This window comes from Antennarius striatus, chromosome 4 (assembly GCF_040054535.1).
Source record: "Antennarius striatus isolate MH-2024 chromosome 4, ASM4005453v1, whole genome shotgun sequence".
NCBI classification, from domain to species: domain Eukaryota; kingdom Metazoa; phylum Chordata; class Actinopteri; order Lophiiformes; family Antennariidae; genus Antennarius; species Antennarius striatus.
Genome location: NC_090779.1, coordinates 12053561 through 12069970, shown reverse-complemented (window position 1 = coordinate 12069970; position 16410 = coordinate 12053561). Strand labels below are relative to the sequence as shown.

The 16410-nt window shown below is 39.0% G+C and overlaps 1 protein-coding gene across 5 annotated transcripts in view; it reads right to left on the bottom strand.

Annotated features, from left to right (window-relative positions):
• Positions 1-1078: 1078 nt before the first annotated feature.
• Positions 1079-16410, bottom strand: part of sema3d (sema domain, immunoglobulin domain (Ig), short basic domain, secreted, (semaphorin) 3D) — a 31977-nt gene continuing 16645 nt past the window's right edge. For 3 of the 5 annotated variants that reach the window (XM_068312996.1, XM_068312995.1, XM_068312997.1), the window contains 13 exons: positions 16347-16394; positions 16009-16137; positions 13368-13504; positions 11387-11501; positions 11084-11153; positions 10865-11009; positions 10140-10362; positions 9653-9741; positions 9395-9436; positions 8535-8692; positions 6723-6787; positions 6404-6540; positions 1079-2263 (listed from right to left, as the gene is read on the bottom strand). In XM_068312996.1, coding sequence (XP_068169097.1) covers positions 1859-2263; positions 6404-6540; positions 6723-6787; positions 8535-8692; positions 9395-9436; positions 9653-9741; positions 10140-10362; positions 10865-11009; positions 11084-11153; positions 11387-11501; positions 13368-13504; positions 16009-16137; positions 16347-16394 — 1763 coding nt within the window. In that variant the 3' untranslated portion in view covers positions 1079-1858. The remainder of the gene's footprint in view (positions 2264-6403; positions 6541-6722; positions 6788-8534; positions 8693-9394; positions 9437-9652; positions 9742-10139; positions 10363-10864; positions 11010-11083; positions 11154-11386; positions 11502-13367; positions 13505-16008; positions 16138-16346; positions 16395-16410) is intronic. The other 2 variants (XM_068312998.1, XM_068312999.1) reach the window with 1 other exon arrangement.

The window sequence follows — 16410 nt, the reverse complement described above, 5'->3', positions numbered from 1 at the left end:
AAATAAAAATTCTGATTCTGGAAACCACACCATCACAACTTCAGCATCAGCAGTCTTCCCAAACTCAAGATTCACGCGGAGGACTCATGATTCCAATGTTTCCATCAAAAGATCCATATCATTCTGTTCTAACCATTACACAACCACTTATAATCATCTTACATAATGTCAGTTGAAAACATGTTTCTCTGGTCATGCACATGGCTTTGCTTTGTGCTTCCTTTCACGCTCATGATTCCTTCACCATAGATTCTATGAAAACATATTCACCCAGTTTGCTTGATTTCTCCTGAACACATTTTCCTCTTCTTCTTTTTTGCTTTATCATTCGGACACACACACACACACACACACACACACACACCAAACCACGGACCAGCTGGTCCTGAATCATTCTGACATCTGCATACACACTACAGGGACTTGTTTTGCTATATCAGGAGAGGCTCAGCTGACTAACCCGAACCCATTCTCAACCTGACTTTTTTTGCTTTTGAGTGCAAACTCACATGTTCAGCTCAGGTCCTGACAACAACTATTAAATATAACCACTTTACTCAGCTCTAAAATCCTTCCACTGACTGCCTGAATGAGGGACCTGTTTGCTAAATTGTGCAATCTCTCTGTGGCACAGCACCCAAAATGACATGCTGGTGACCTGTGAACCTTGTAGGTCTTTGGGGATATCTTGGAATGACCCACTGGCTGACCATAGACTTGCTGATTCAGCAAATTTGTAACCAAGAAATAACCTGATATTAGATGAAGCCTGACACACTTCTCAAGCCTGTCCCTTTTGTATTGGGTCATTACTTTACCCTGTAATTATTGCAAACAACTCTTTTTACAATAATTGTCCAATTTATGCATATTCGTCTGTGAAACTGACATTTTTAATGGTGCCCTTTGTCTTGTAAAACATTTGGATTGTCATATAGATGTAAATCTGTGTTCATATACATTTCTTATTCTTCTAATCTTTGAATTGTCATGTGAAATGTGTTCCACAAGCAAAACAGTCTTCCCTTTCATGGAAATTCTGCCTGGATTTAATCTCTTCACAGAACGAGCAAGAAGGAAGAGAGGCTCAGGGACAAATTTATTTAAATAATTTTTCAAAACAGCAAAGAAACAAAATCTACTGACCTAAAAGAACAGAGAAGTGAAACGTTTGTACAAAAATATGATATTTAGATGAAACCCGATTATAGTTCAAGTTATGAAAGTCATTAATAAGACTGCATAGAGCATGCTGCATCTCCTGTACATGTTATATAAATATTTACACTTGATTTGACATGAATGCATTGTCACCACAAGCATTCCCCACTGTCCAATTCAATCACGCTGTCAATATATGATCACATATTAAATGTCCGTATAAATTCCAGTGAATACCGTAGGAAACACCTGTCATGCTGCCAACCTGCTCAGCTGTTTTGTTTTAGCTGAGAAATAATTAGAAAATCAAATATATGTGAAACTTAGAGTTAGTATTACTTAGTGTTTGATGTTTCTATTAAAACATCTCAGTACGACTTATAATTTGTGATGCATCAGGAACAACTGCTGTAAATGTTACCATTTTAATGTAACTGCTAAATGCCTGTAATTAAACATTAATAATGCATTGCTGCTTAATTTTCCCTGCTGAAATTAATGCTTTCACTTGGAAATCTTGCCTTGTTTATATTTCATTTTTACACTGTACCTGTTGTTGGAATTTTACAATAGAAAGCATTTTACAATACAAAATCATTTGCTTTGTTATCAAAAAATTAAGATAAAGAATCAATAATAACCACACTCCTTTCTCCTCACTACCCTCTGTTTTTCACACCATCTGTGGTGTCTCCCTCTATCTGTGGTGTCTCCTGTTCCTGCTCTTCTTATATTCCTGGATATGCTTCCATTTCCCAACTCCCAATCCTCGTCCCCGCACCCTTGGTGGCCTCTTTTCTAGCCACAGGGAATCACAGTACTCTTCCAGAGAGGTGAAGGGGGAGCTCATCAGCCTCAGGTAGTCTTTGTAGTGATGGCGAGACTCTGCACTGTGTCGTAGTTCCACCACATGGTCTTCAATGGGCTTAGCCTTTCCTTCCACATGTCCATGTGTGACAAGCTGTAATGTGAGACGCAGGAGAGTTTGGGTGAAGTGTGTACGCTCTTGAGCCACGCAGAAATATATACCAGCATCAGAGGCTTGGAGGGAGCGAATCAGGAGGCCTCGATCCATGCGTATGATACGATCATCTTTCTGAACCTGGGACACAAAAAGAAAGCCATAAGCTTCAACCCAAAGGACTACTGCTCTCCCTCAGACTGAACAGTCATAACATACACACATAACACAACATAAAATTCTGAATCTATCCTATAATGCAAACGTTCTTCCATGAATCAAAATTTGAAGATGGATAAAGAAACACAAAGAAATTATGACTTCCCTCCCCCCTGAACTATCAAGAGTGATCAGGCTGACACCCTGTTTGCACCATATATTTTCACACCTGATTAGTGTTGAAGGTGCGTTGAACCTGGTAATGAACCCTGAAACAGGAAACACACTGAACTGGGAGTGGTGAATGTCACCCACAGCATGGAGGGTTAGGGGTCATCACGTGGGGCGTAGAGGTCTTTTGATGCATGACGAGCAAACAAAGACAAAAGCTGGTGTGTGTGTGTGTGTGTGTGTGTGTGTGTGCGCGCGCAGGTGTGCATGTGTGTGCGCATTTATATGCATGTGTGCGCTTTTTCCAGCATCCACTATATTTTGATGGACAGACATGGTTCAAATGTACATATTTTTTTCATTGTGTTGTGTTAGCATATTTGTTTGAAATCTATTGATTGATATTTATCAGTGACTAAACAGCAATAGTAGATTTTAAACTATGCATGCACTTTGAGTTACACAATCAAACAGAGCTTCTAATAGTCAAAAGAATGTAATAATAGCAAGATTTTACAGAATGCTCACAGACCGGCTTTGCTTTGTTTTCATGGAAATTGTACAAAAACACTGTTCATGCTTTGATTTTATGATTTTTTTTTTCCAGTGTGCCACCATTTCCACTCCAGGAGGTGTATACAGTGTGAAACATTGATAGATAAACATGCAGTCTGTTGTCCTATATATGGGTAATGGAGGATGTAGAACGTGTGGAGAGACGTGAAGACAGGAGCATGAAGACAGGAGGGTGGGACTGATGGGGCAGGGGGACAGGAGAGGAAGAGTGATGACAGCGGAAAACTGGATGAAAAGCATGGAGTCAAAGGTTGAAATGAGTCAGACAATTTAGACCTCACCTGCTCCCACATTACCGTCAGTTGTGTACTTGGGTTGATAACTGCGTCACCATACTCAAATATAATGCAGATGTGAGGCTTTGCTAATCTGCTTTGTTCAAGGTTGCTCATTTAGAGCAGTTTGAAATTTTTAATTAACGATTACATTTTGATTTGACTTGATAAGTCTTCTGTGTTTTGATTTGATGTGTAGTGTGTTTTTGAGATTCTAGTTAATCACTTTTCTATTTTTTTTGCATGACTGCTGGATGAAAATGCAAAATTAATCTTGTGTAGCATTATTTGTAATTTCTTATACAATTAAGACTAACAGTGTTTTGTAAAATCCTTTTTGATGGGTGGACTCCCCTGGCTCTGAAATTGCCAAAACCTTGCAAAACAAAACAGCAGTGAGCTGGTTACATTGGTACTGTTCGTGACTTAGTTCTAAAATAACCTGACATTATCAATGTTTACTATCTTGGAGTGATATTTTTTCTTTGTTGTTGTAGTTGTTTTCTTTCTGAACTATTGGTCAATGGCGGGCAAATGTCCACAGTCTTTATCCAGTGAAGAAACCACAGCTTGCTCCTTTCCAGTAGACAAAAACACAATGAAGTGCCCTCTAGGGGTTCCACTGTAGAACATGTGATGCAGCCCACATTGGCTGATCTAGAATGTAGTTGGCTTTCATGTGCCTCTCACTCAGGGGTCACCAATTAGTAGACCTCAAGCAAAATCCAACCTGCAGGAGGCTCCTTCCCACATGCTATACACAGTAAGTCAAGGCAAAGAGGCACAGGGAGATAGTATGATCAAAAACTAAGAAAGCTGGAAGTGAACACAGTCTTCTAATATGACTGGACAGTAAAGTATACGTTTATTATTCCTGAAACAAGCTGTACGAGGCCATTGAGTGTAATTTCCACAGAGTCTGTCATAGTTTGCTCTAAGTCAGATTTTACTGGGCAGAGATGAAAGATTTCTCTCAGGACATCCTTGGTATTATGATGTACACAAGAGGGAAAGCCATGTACCTGGCAGTAAAAAATACTATCACAGAGAGTAATTAATGTGAGAAATGTTGTGTCCACCACAGCTGATGGCTCCCTTCTTGATAGCAAAAGGAAGGAGCAGCGACTCGAATGAATAAGGATGATTTGGACCTCAAATCATTGTTACCATCAACCTGACTGCTCAGAAGTCAAGTAACACAGGTGAAGATGCAAAGACAATGCAACTTTAGCTTTTGTATACATACAGTATATCCATGCTATACAGTAACTGTGTATTTGGATATTTTTTCACCAAAAATGCAATGCAATGTTTTAGAAGCAGGTGCCCCAGTGCATACAGGCATTTCTATTTTACAAGCCAAACAACCTTACTCCACTGCCAAATTAAATATTAGTGAAAAATGGTAACTACATACAAAAACAGATGTAAATGCCATGGCTCCATATGTACAGGGAGAAAAAAAAAAGTCCAATAGAATCAATGACCAGATGGTTCTTTTAAATATTTTCCCTGTAACAATAGTGAGACAAAGATATTTTGAAAAACATGTCACAACTAATCACCTCCATCACTTAATAAAGCACACAGAGGGAGTCTGTCTGACTCCAGCTCGATGGGGCTCACATGAACTCATTTACTTTGTGTTTACTGTCAGCAACATTCCTGAAGTTCAGCCAGAAAAACAAATCAAGTGCTTGATCATAAATATTGACCTACAGCAGACAGACAAAAGCAGTGATAAATCACTAAACATTTGATAAATAGCACATTCATATTACTTCCCCTTTTCCTATTATATTTAAATGTTTGCTGTGTGCCAGGGCTAATCGATTAGTCCGTTAAGAGAAAATGCTTCATACAAGTAAGGAACTGCCTTCGCTTGTTTCTGTCCTGCTTTTGTTATTTTAAGCATGACTGTTTTATTTGTTTACCTTCTTTGTCTATCACATGACAATCCTAATGGAGGAAGAACTCCTGCGTTTTCTCCTTCATCACTTTGTTCAGAGCACAACGGGTCACGTATCATAGCATGATTGGACATGTAAACAAAGAAATCACCCCGTTGTGTTCAGTACCTCAAAACACATGGCTGTCGCCAGAGAGCACTGTGTTGATTCCTGCTGCAGGAGATCACAAAAGAAACGGACACACACTGACACACTAGGAAAACATAGGGCATTCTGCTGTGCAGATGTATCAAAGATCACATGTGTTGTAAGTGATCTGGGCACCTGTCAGTGTGTTTATATTCACCCACAAAAGAGAGCACAGGAGTCAAGGGAGTAAATACACAGAAAGACAAGGGACAAGTTAGTGGGTTGAGTGGCAGGGAGGCAAGTCTTCATGGGTGGATTAAGTTTTGTCTGTTTTGATAAGGGGGACTGAGTAAACAGGTTCCTGTTGTCTCATTTAGGAGGTGACGTCATCATCATTGAGTTCCTCTCAACACCTCAAACACAAAAACAATATTGCTTTGTCCCTTTACGTCTGTCTCTCTCCAACATCCTGTCTCCATCATCTGAGTGACTTTGGTCCTTCACAACCAAGCAAAAATAAATTGCTGTTAATAGCCAACAGAGGTGAAATGTTTTTCATTCAGAAAAACAAAAAATAACGAATAAACACTAAATAAATTGCCATCTCTTTCCTCTGGGTGGGGGTCTGGTCAAAGGCTGTCTTCATCTTCCTTAACCAGTAGAGGCGAGTTCCAGAAAGCCCCCGACATTCATAAACATCAACAATGGCATTTTTCAACAAAAAGCGAAAGACATGGATTTCTCCCTTAGTATCCATATTTCACCGTGGATGTGAGCTCTGGGTATTCTACGTTGACAAGGAGGACCTGCAGCCATGTGATTTGTGAGACTAAAGAGAAGCTGATGGGTTCATGGCTCAAACCTCAGTCTTTGAAGTCCTTACATAAGAAACAAATGTGCTTTTGCCTTTTGCCCTGAAATTAGCTACCCCCCCCCCCCCACCTCCACCGTACAGTAAACCAAAGAATTCCAAAAACAACTTCAGACTTCAGAGGGAATGCAGAAAACAAGACACATGGAGGAGAAAGAGTGAATGAGCAATTTTGTGTTGCCAAGCTGACCTCCTCCCTCGCTTCAGATCCTGGTCTCTGTATGAACCACTGGACCTGGGCCTGTTGAGATTTGGGAATACACTCGATGAACGTGGAGTTGTTCTGTACACCAAAGAGGACCTTCTCCTCCACCCTTCTTCCAAGACCTGAACAAAATAAAGATATCGATTCAAAAAGCTTTTCTTTAATCCTCCAAAAAGTTCATATTTTATGGTTTGATCTCAGGACTACTTTGATGATTAATTTCTCTGTTTGCTGGATGTGTGTTTACATGTTAACAGCTACAGTTTCAACAAAAAGATAATAGAAAATAATAAAATGTTCTTACTGTCTTCTGTGTCCCAGCATTGACTAACAGGGTCGCCATGCTTGATGTCCTGTCTTCTGGCTCGCCTAGACAACAATAACTTTGGTGAGGTGATAAGCTTGGGTGTTGTAATGTCTTCTTTGTGTGGTTGACTGTGTATATATACCGCATGTATGTGTATGTATACAGTATATACACTTTTTGTACCCTTATTAAATATTGTAGACTCAATGCCGAGCCTAACAATATTCTAATACCTTATTGCATTTATAGGAATTCATTACATTTTCAGGTGTGTGGGGGGGGTTTTTGCCAATAAATGTATGCATAAAAAAAGTAATACATATGGTGGATTGCATTCATTCATAGTCCATTGGTCTATATTATGTTTTAATAATTTAAGGTTGTTATATTGGATTTTAAATGAAAGAATGGCTGACGCTAAAGTGAAGACTTCGAGCACCATCCGACCACCACATACAACACAGCTCTGAAAAAATGTAACATAAAAACTGAAGCATTTGAAAACATTTTAATACTGAATGTGTAGCATATTTTATTATATCTTAAGTTGTCTATAATAAAAATAAGTTATAAACAATTCATTCAGTTTAATCTGAATGCTCATGAATTTGGGAGGAAGCCAGAGCACATGGAGGGAAATGATGCAGAAAGCCCAAGGACTCAAAACTCAAAACTTTCTTACAAAGGCAGACTTATATGTGTAGAAACATCATGAGCTCGTCACTGTAAACAAGCAGAATGAACTAGCAACATGAAATGATTATTTCATTTCCTCATGGACAACGTGTCCCAATGATATATGACCATGTTATTTTATTTTTATGAGCGTTAGGTTGATGTTTATTATGTTATTATTGCAGTCCCAATGCTAACATTCATTTTTCCGACAGAAACTCCACTACTAGTGTACAGTTGTGTTTGTCTGCAATTAAAGTAATAGATTATTTTTAAAGTTATTAAAATATATATCAGGATATGATGTTGCATTATTTCTAATGTTTTACATTCAAGTTAATGGATTATTGGGTTAATTTTAAACTGCATGAAGTGTAGTTTTTATTTTCAGTTGCCATTACAATATCAGGAATTTTACCTTTACTGGTCATGAAATGTTGATTTAGTAGTTATTTTCGCACAGACGGTTCACAAATATACTTCAATTTAACATTTACAAAGAAAATGACTGTTGTCAAAGGTGAACCTTACACATTTCAAACCAAGACATGTTTTCTCAAATCTCCATGCTCTGATGGTGAATTTGCCTTTCTGCAGTGTCAAGTGTGATTTCACAAACATGTTGGAAATCAGTAAAACATTTACCTTCAGAATGCATCCCAGAAGACACTGAGACATTTTTGAAATTTAGCTTTGAGTGAACAGTTTGAAAAAAGCCTGAAAGGAGTTGGGTGAAAAAATATTTATGGTCAACTTAAACAAGCTTCCCAGTATAAGAATGAGCCAGAAATTACCAAAGTCATCAAGATATCATGTTCACATCACAGACCATCAGAGCTGAAGCTTCTATGACTACAGAGGTATGTGAGCCATCTGAGAGCAGATTGTACCCTTTCCCCAGTGACAAAGCCAGATGTTAGTGGGTGTTTTTCAGTGACACAATTTAAGTGATGTGAAGTAATGCAGCAACTAAATAGCCATGAATGTGCAGTAGCGGATGGACAAGGTCATTGTGATGAATTAAACATCTTAGTACAAGTTACCTGGCCTGTCAATATTTCCAAAGAAAGGCATTAAAATACTAGATTGTACATTCAACTGGAGATTATGGCTTTAGGAGCCATCTATTTTTACCTCTTGGATGCAGGGACATATCGTGAGCATGTGTGTCCGTCCCATGCGCAGTAGGGGTCCCGTGCTAGGCAGCATTCAGTACAGGCCTGGCCATACAGGTGACATCTGCTCACTGAAACCTGGGCTAGCCCTTCACTTGAACCCACATAAAGCTGTTGCTGTAATGAAACACACACCACACTTTACTTTACAGAAAGTAAACATACTGATCAGTGTCAGGAATAGCAGCAATATGGAAAATGCACTAGTTTAGTAGTGTATAACCGATAGACACAATGAAAATTCGGCAACCAAAGCACTTGCTTTTCATTTTTCCTTGTATCATACCAAAGCATCCATCCAAAGCATTCCTCATTTTTAAATAATAGAAAGAAAAAATAATTTACTTGAATAAGTCAAAAGTAACTGCTAGTCAAGATGATGTAACATTTTATGATGTTATAACTTTAAAAAGACATTTGAGACAAACGAGAGAGATTTAAAGAAGTTTGAGGAAGTTTCACAAAGGATCTGCTTTGACTCGCCTGCTGTTAAACAGAACTTCAAACAAATGCTGAAAACACTCCTGAGCGTGCACATGCAGACCTGCACACAGGTCAAACACTGCAGGAGATTAATGGACACTGTGATTTGGGCTGAAGTGTCTACTGACACCCCTGACCCTAAGATAATGAGGCAGATAGGGAGAGACAGAGCTGCAGATAGGGCTAAATGAATTGGGGATTCAAATAACGCTACGTATTTTGCTAAATTGATTATTTGGACACAAACAAGTGCACGAAGAATGACTGAACACAGAAAGTAGAGGAGACATGTAAATATGAGGTGTGAGAATGTGATGAAGGTGAATGAGTTCAAACCTGTTTTGAAGACAACTCAAGACTGAGGATGGGAGTGGGAATCTACAAAAAGAAAAGGAAACGCCATCAACTTACACGTTAACTAACATACGTATATTGCTGAATCACCCTTGTGTACAAACATTGACTTGGTAATAGCTTGTTGCTAAACAAAGCTACCCTTGGCATCACCAGTCAGAGCAATGCTAATGCTAAACTGAAGTACATTTGTGTTCACTTTTTATAAATGTCTGTGTGCGACTGCATCAGGAAGCAAACCTGGAAAACTTGAAGTTCTTCAAGAATCACTTCCTCTGTTGACCAGTTCTCTTGAGTTATGCTCACTACCTTCAGAACCGAGCCAGTCTCTATGACAGAAAGAATGTGACAGAATTAGGAAACACCTTTGACTGCACATGTATTTTACATTCAGAAGTGATGTAAATAAGACAACTACAACTACAGTACTGGTTTTATATGAAGTGAAAATGAGTAAATCCATCGATACACTCAGACTTCACACTAGGGAATGACCAAAAGTTAATCTCTGAACCAAGCACTTCTATTATACAAAAAGTTTGTTATAAAAAGCATGCATGATTAAAAGTTACTGATGTGAGACCTTTTATTTTCACAAGTATTTGTCTGCTTGTTGTTACTTTAGTGCCTTAACAAGATTTCCAACCCGAAAATGACTTAGTTTTCTAGTGCCACCTGCTGTTCAAAAATGGAATGTCAAGACACAACAGGAAAAAGAACATCTCACCTGTTCCCAGGAACATGACCTCATAGGGTCCATCCTCTGCCAAAACTCTGTCAACTACAATCTGAGTAAGAGTGTAGTCTATTCCAACACGTGTGAAGACTGGTCGGCCACTCAGAGGGTAGACAGAGCGATACATAAGAGGGTGGAATCGAATGAAACTGACCACCTCGTCTGGAAAGTCTTTGGTCGTCTTGATATTCACATCATACGTGTTGCTGGGGCACTAGGGGAAGAGATGCAGTTATTGTGCAGAGTTACAGAATCACATAGATTATTGCATTCTTGAATGTGTTAACAGACAACAGCATCTCTCCTTTTCTTGAGCAGACTCCTGACCTCTAGTTTTGAACAACTTATTGGTGCATGTCTCCCTCTAGTGTTCAAACAAAGACCAGCAGGAGTCTATGCACATCTGGAACACCAGTCACTCCCTCTTCCCTCATGCATACCACGGGTCAAACAGTCACACTCAGCTGTACACCTGACACATACACTAAACTCTCCATACATTACTGTCTATCCCTTGATTATTGTTTAAACAAATGTAAAAGGAATTGGCATGTCACCTCAAAGATGAATTTATGTGCAGATGTGAGCATGCACACCCTGCAGCATCATCCAAAGACTCCAACAAAAGCTCCAGCTAACATTAGGCCATATTTATTATTTTGTGTGTGAACAGGAAGCTAATATTAATTTTGTTTGTTTCAAAGTGGGTAACGCACCGTTCCAGGACGGGGATAGGGCACCCTCCCCTCATATTCAACCCATTGGTGGTGTGGCCCCTCTTTGTGGGCGTAGGGTCCATTAAAAGCAGCTCTAATGTCTGCCATACTGTAAACACACACTGCCGAGCCACGGAACACGGAGCTGAAAGAGAAGTGGAGAAGGTTAAGGAGGAGAAGGAGAAAAGCAGGTGTGTCAATGATGAACACTGTATTTACCTAGAAGTGGAGAAGACTGCATAGATTATGGGGTTTTTGTCATCTCTGGTTGGAAGCAGAAAGATGTCCTCTACAGAGAGGAGAGTGAACAAAATGATGGTGATTTATATGTATTACCTTTAAGTGCACAAAGAATGCTGTACATATAAAGTATATGAAATAGTATATGAAATACAAGCTACAGTTTGACATTGTCCTCCAAGATCGCTATGCAATTCTGGCATGAATGGAAATTTGATCTCTCCACCTAATACAAAACCTGGTTTATTGGCCTACATTTTTAATTCTTATTTTCACACTCACGGAGCTCATCAAAGTGTGTGTCCACTCCGTCTGGTCCAGGGATAGAACACACAAGTCTGGCTTTGAGGAAGGTGGTCCATTTATTGGTCAGACTCCTCAGCCCACCCACATCATTCTGAAACAGAACCACAGAGTGTAACAAAACCATAGCAGACAACCTCAATTAATAATGCACACTTAAGTCACTATCCAAGTGTAATCTAGCAATAAAGATTAAACACACAGAGACAACACACATCACTGTAGCCTGATTCCAAATTCCTGAACTAATTAGGAAAATAAACAGGTGAACCACATGCCTACAGTATGGACCTGCTTATTTGATCACCATATAGGAGGCCCTCTTTAAATAAATTAAAATGGAGAGACGAGAGAAAAAGGGTAAAACAAACATGAATTGAAAGGAGAGACAATTGAAGTGCAGCATATAGGGAGCAAATACTGAAATCAAGTCAAGCAGCTAATTGATAATACAAGTTAAATTTTAGCATATGAATTGTTGTTTAATGTGGAAACCTTTGGTCATGATATGGTAAAAGGGTTCAAGTGCACCTCTTTGTAAAGTACAGATAACTTTCAAGAGCCCCCCTGTTAAAGTTGGCCTATGCACTAACTAAGTGGTAAAGAAAAGGTCTTCCTGGTTCAACACACACACACACAAAAACACACTTCTAGAGATGACAGAAAATGTAAGCATTTAATGAGCACACTTCAGACTGGAGAAAACCTTCAAAGAGTTTTGAAGTGAACTCATTGGTTTTAAACGCAAGGAAAGAATCATAAAATTAAGGAGAAAAATACAAAGACAGACAAAGAGATGGAGGGGGGGAGAGAGATGGAGAGAGATAGCTATAAAAGAGAAAAAGGGCCACCCAAGATTCTCCACCTAGTCTGCCTTAAAGCATTCACTTAGGTCATAAATGCACTGACAGCTTTTCTGCAAGAATGTAGCAACAGCTCTCTGAAAGCTAGTAGCTCGCTGCTGAGTGAGTTAGACCTATATGAGATGACTGACGCACATTGCATGGCAAAAAACAGAAAAAGGCTCGTCAATCATAAATCTATCCTGATTCTCTCAACTGTGCAGTGTCATCCAAGCTTACAGCTGTTTCAACACGCTGTCAAATAGAGCTTAAAAGGTGCTGAAACATGATGTTCCACGTACGTCTTGCATCATCTGACATCTGGAGAAAGAAAATATTTTTTTCCAAACTAATTGATTCATGTAGGTTAGTGTGTATGGAATATTCTAAATGCACTATATGTGCAAGCTCTATCATGCAAATTATTTGATTATCCTCACTTTTAAAAGAGATAATAGATTGCTTCTTGGTTCTTTTCTGCAACATCAACCTTTGTGACAATGCAAGTAGCAGCATGATGAATGCCCCTGACAGCTGAGCACCAGGGGCCAAAACCACAATTTATTGCCCCTGACTGACTCCTTCAAAGGAATCTACAAGAAGGATGTATCAGGAGAGTCTCCTCACAGGGGACATAAAACACTTCTATGATGGCCGACACAGATCTTTTCTTAATCAGACTACTGTTGGAGCTCTAAACTGTATAGTAAGATCTTGTAGTCAAACTGTAGAATAGAACTGAGTTTTCTGCCATACGCATATAGGCTGCAGTACAGGTACATTGGATTTCCTGTTTGTCTCTCAGAATTACTTTGAAAAATACCAAAAATTACAAGTGAGGCATAGTCACTGCATATAATGAATAAGAAAAATGTGCAGCGTCAATTTCAATAAGTGGAAAAGAAGTGGAGCTACAGGTATATACATATCTAAAAATATATTGCACTGTAATCCCTCTGTGTCACAAAAATTTCAATATTAATGCTAAATTTCTCTCACTACCAAACTCGTTGATGATTTGATGTTTTTCCCCTCCTTGTCTACCCATCTGTCATATCCTAACCTCCATGGCTCTGTTTTCCTACCCGTTTCCACATTGATCTTATATATCACCTCACCTTGCACACACGAGCCACTCGGGACACAACGCTCTTGTCGTTACCCTCCAAGGACACCTCACGGAAGAAAAAGTATATTTTATCATCATCCGGATTGTAGGTGTCTGCTATGGAATGAGCAGATATAAACTTGGCCTCTGGAGACAGAAGTGGAAAGAGAGTGGTAACAATGTTAAGACAGGCAGGTTTATGGCTTTGCTGTAAATTGTAGGATCGAGGTGGTGTTAACATGGCACTTAGCACATGTTTATTTACAGTCTTGCTCATTTTCTACTGGGAAGTTCATTTAATTTTCCCATTTAACAATCTCAAGTTTAAACTGAACAAAAGCTTTCAACTTTCAGTTTGATACATGAACAAATGCAGTGACTGCCAGAATATTTAGGTGAGTTTTAAAGCAGTTTACTTTTCTATAATTTACAGCCTGTCTGGTGGTATCTGTTCTACAGCGTTGTGGCTAGGAATAATCATTTAGCTGGAACATCCCGGTTCAAATACCCAGCATAATCCAGTTTGAAATGCTGTACAGATCCTTCAATTAAAAGTTCAACAATGTAGATATTGCATTACAAATTAAAGTTGTGAATTCAGGTACTAAGAAAGTAGATAATCTTTCAAAGTGTTGTGCAAATCACTTACAAATTTTAAAAAAGGTGCATTTCATTTATGGAAAATTAATAACTGATTTAAGTTAACTTCAGTAATTATTGTGTATATATAATAAAGTTCTACATTAATACACACATATACAGTATAGATTAAAGCTGTATCTCTCTGACCCAATTTTTTTTAATAACTATTCTGCATCTGGCTGAACAAGATGCTATTGATGCTAGCAAGGCTAATTCAAGGACAGCAACATTAGCATGTAGCATGATTAGCACGAATTTGTCTTTGTTCACTCACTCCAGTTTTCTTTTTTACACTTCTACTGTGGGGGAGAAGAACATCCACGTTGCACACATGTCTGTGTATGGGGTTGGTTGAAATGAAACTTGATCGTAAGACAAGAATGTAGCTGAAGAGTTTTTATTTAATTTAATTTTAACCACAATGCTTACAGTAATAAATTACTCAGATTATCAAAAGGAACTTCTTTAGTACGGGTGGATGTGAACATGACGTTTTTTTAAGCTCATCAGTAACATGCTCAAGGATGCTTGGCCATGCCAACATGTATGTGATTGAGATCAATTCACCAGTCATACAATAAGTGGACGATGCCCCACTGTTGCTCCACTCCACTCATACCAAAAGTCACTATGAATTAAAAGGATCTTTAGGATAAGTTATATCCAATGGAATTGGTTTTAATATAAGAAGGATATGGTTGGCAATAAACAGGGTAGTTGCATTTATTCATCTTCTTGAAGGCATGATCGTAATTGCCTTGTCTTTAGCTGCCTATCTGAAGTACGGGTCAGGGGTGTAGCTGGAGTCTATTCCCGGTGACTATGGGCAAGAGGCAGTGTACACCTTGGATGAGATACCAGCTCATTTTATGGTTCCAGGATAGTTCAATTGCTAATTTCACAGTTTAACAGTACCAGTTTAAACAAATATTGTCATTTTAAACCCTGTGTCAATGGCACAAGTGTTTGAGAAATGATGGGAAATAAAATTCAATGTTGAATTCACTAGTTCCTGCTCAGCTGCTTAATCGGGTCAACACTTTACCAGCTTAAGTTGAACAAAGCTTCCCCTTCTTCAACTGGAAATAAGGAAATTAAATTCTAGTATTTAAAACAGTAAAAGCGCCAAAACAAGGAGCTTAAAGATGTTAAAACAGTAGAATATCTGTTCTCCGAATTGAAATTCATTCGCGAGCAGAACTTGCTCGCGAATGAATGTGAAGACATTAAAAAAAACAAATGTTACGAATTAGTTACTTAAAAGTGATGAGGAGACAGCATGTTACCATCAAGATCTTGATTTGAGCGGAAGGGGGGTATAGCCCAGCGGCTTAAGTGTTGCATTAGTATTACATCAACATGAGCTCTACTCCTTGAAGCCCAGCCAACCACCAGAGGGTGATTCCCCAAATGGAACAGCTTAATGCACAACTAACACACTCGATAGAAGATCATTGTTAGTCCTGCAGCACTGAAAAGATGTTCCACAGGCTCTCAAGAACAGAAACGCTGCTTGAAATTATGGGTTCTTTCTGTGTGCTGTGTGCCAACATGTGCTGTATACACACAGAGAGAAAGAGAGAGAAAGAGTCGTAATTATTCCAGACATCTGTGGTTGTGTAGTTGTGAAATGTGGAGACCATGTGTAAGGTCTTAGACAACTGTTGATACACGGCAACCCATCAGCGGCTGTAAAACACTTGAGACTGGAGATGTATACAGACAGACAGAGAACACTCCCTCCTCGGTGATTACTATGCATGCATCTGTGCGTGAGGGTAAGTGCAAGTATGACTGTCTATGAGGTTGTGTGACTAAGACCGTGAACTTTGTGGCACACTGTAAATTCCCTGTAGGTGTGGTCCCTGTTCCAACTATGGCATTCATATAAAAGTTCCAGCTAAATGAATAAGTGAGCTGTTTCCTCAGTACTGGAATGCCAATAACCACCCAAACAAGTGGTGGACATACTCAGCATGCGATTGGGATGCGTGCGAGGATGTGTGTACCATTGATCCAGTATTCTTCAGAGATGTCTGTGCGTATGTAGTGCTGGTCGGGAGGAGGTCCAAGGGAGCGTGTAAATGTTGTATCTTTTCCCAGGAAGTCTGAAGACGTGCCGGAGTACAGGTACTGATCTGAGACAGGAACAGATGTGAGTCCATACAGTATGTGATTGTATATGAAATGTCAAATTACTTTTACATTCCTATACAATATGTACACCATTAAAAAGTATGAGAAACAGATCATTTAGCCTTTTTTTTTTTTACAATTGTTTGATGTTGATGCTTAGTGAACATATTTAGAAAAAAAACACATCCCCGCTAACTTCATCCCCGCTTACGGAATCTCTGTGCATCTGTTTTCTGACCAAATTCATCAGCAGAAAATGCTGGGAAAGGAGATAC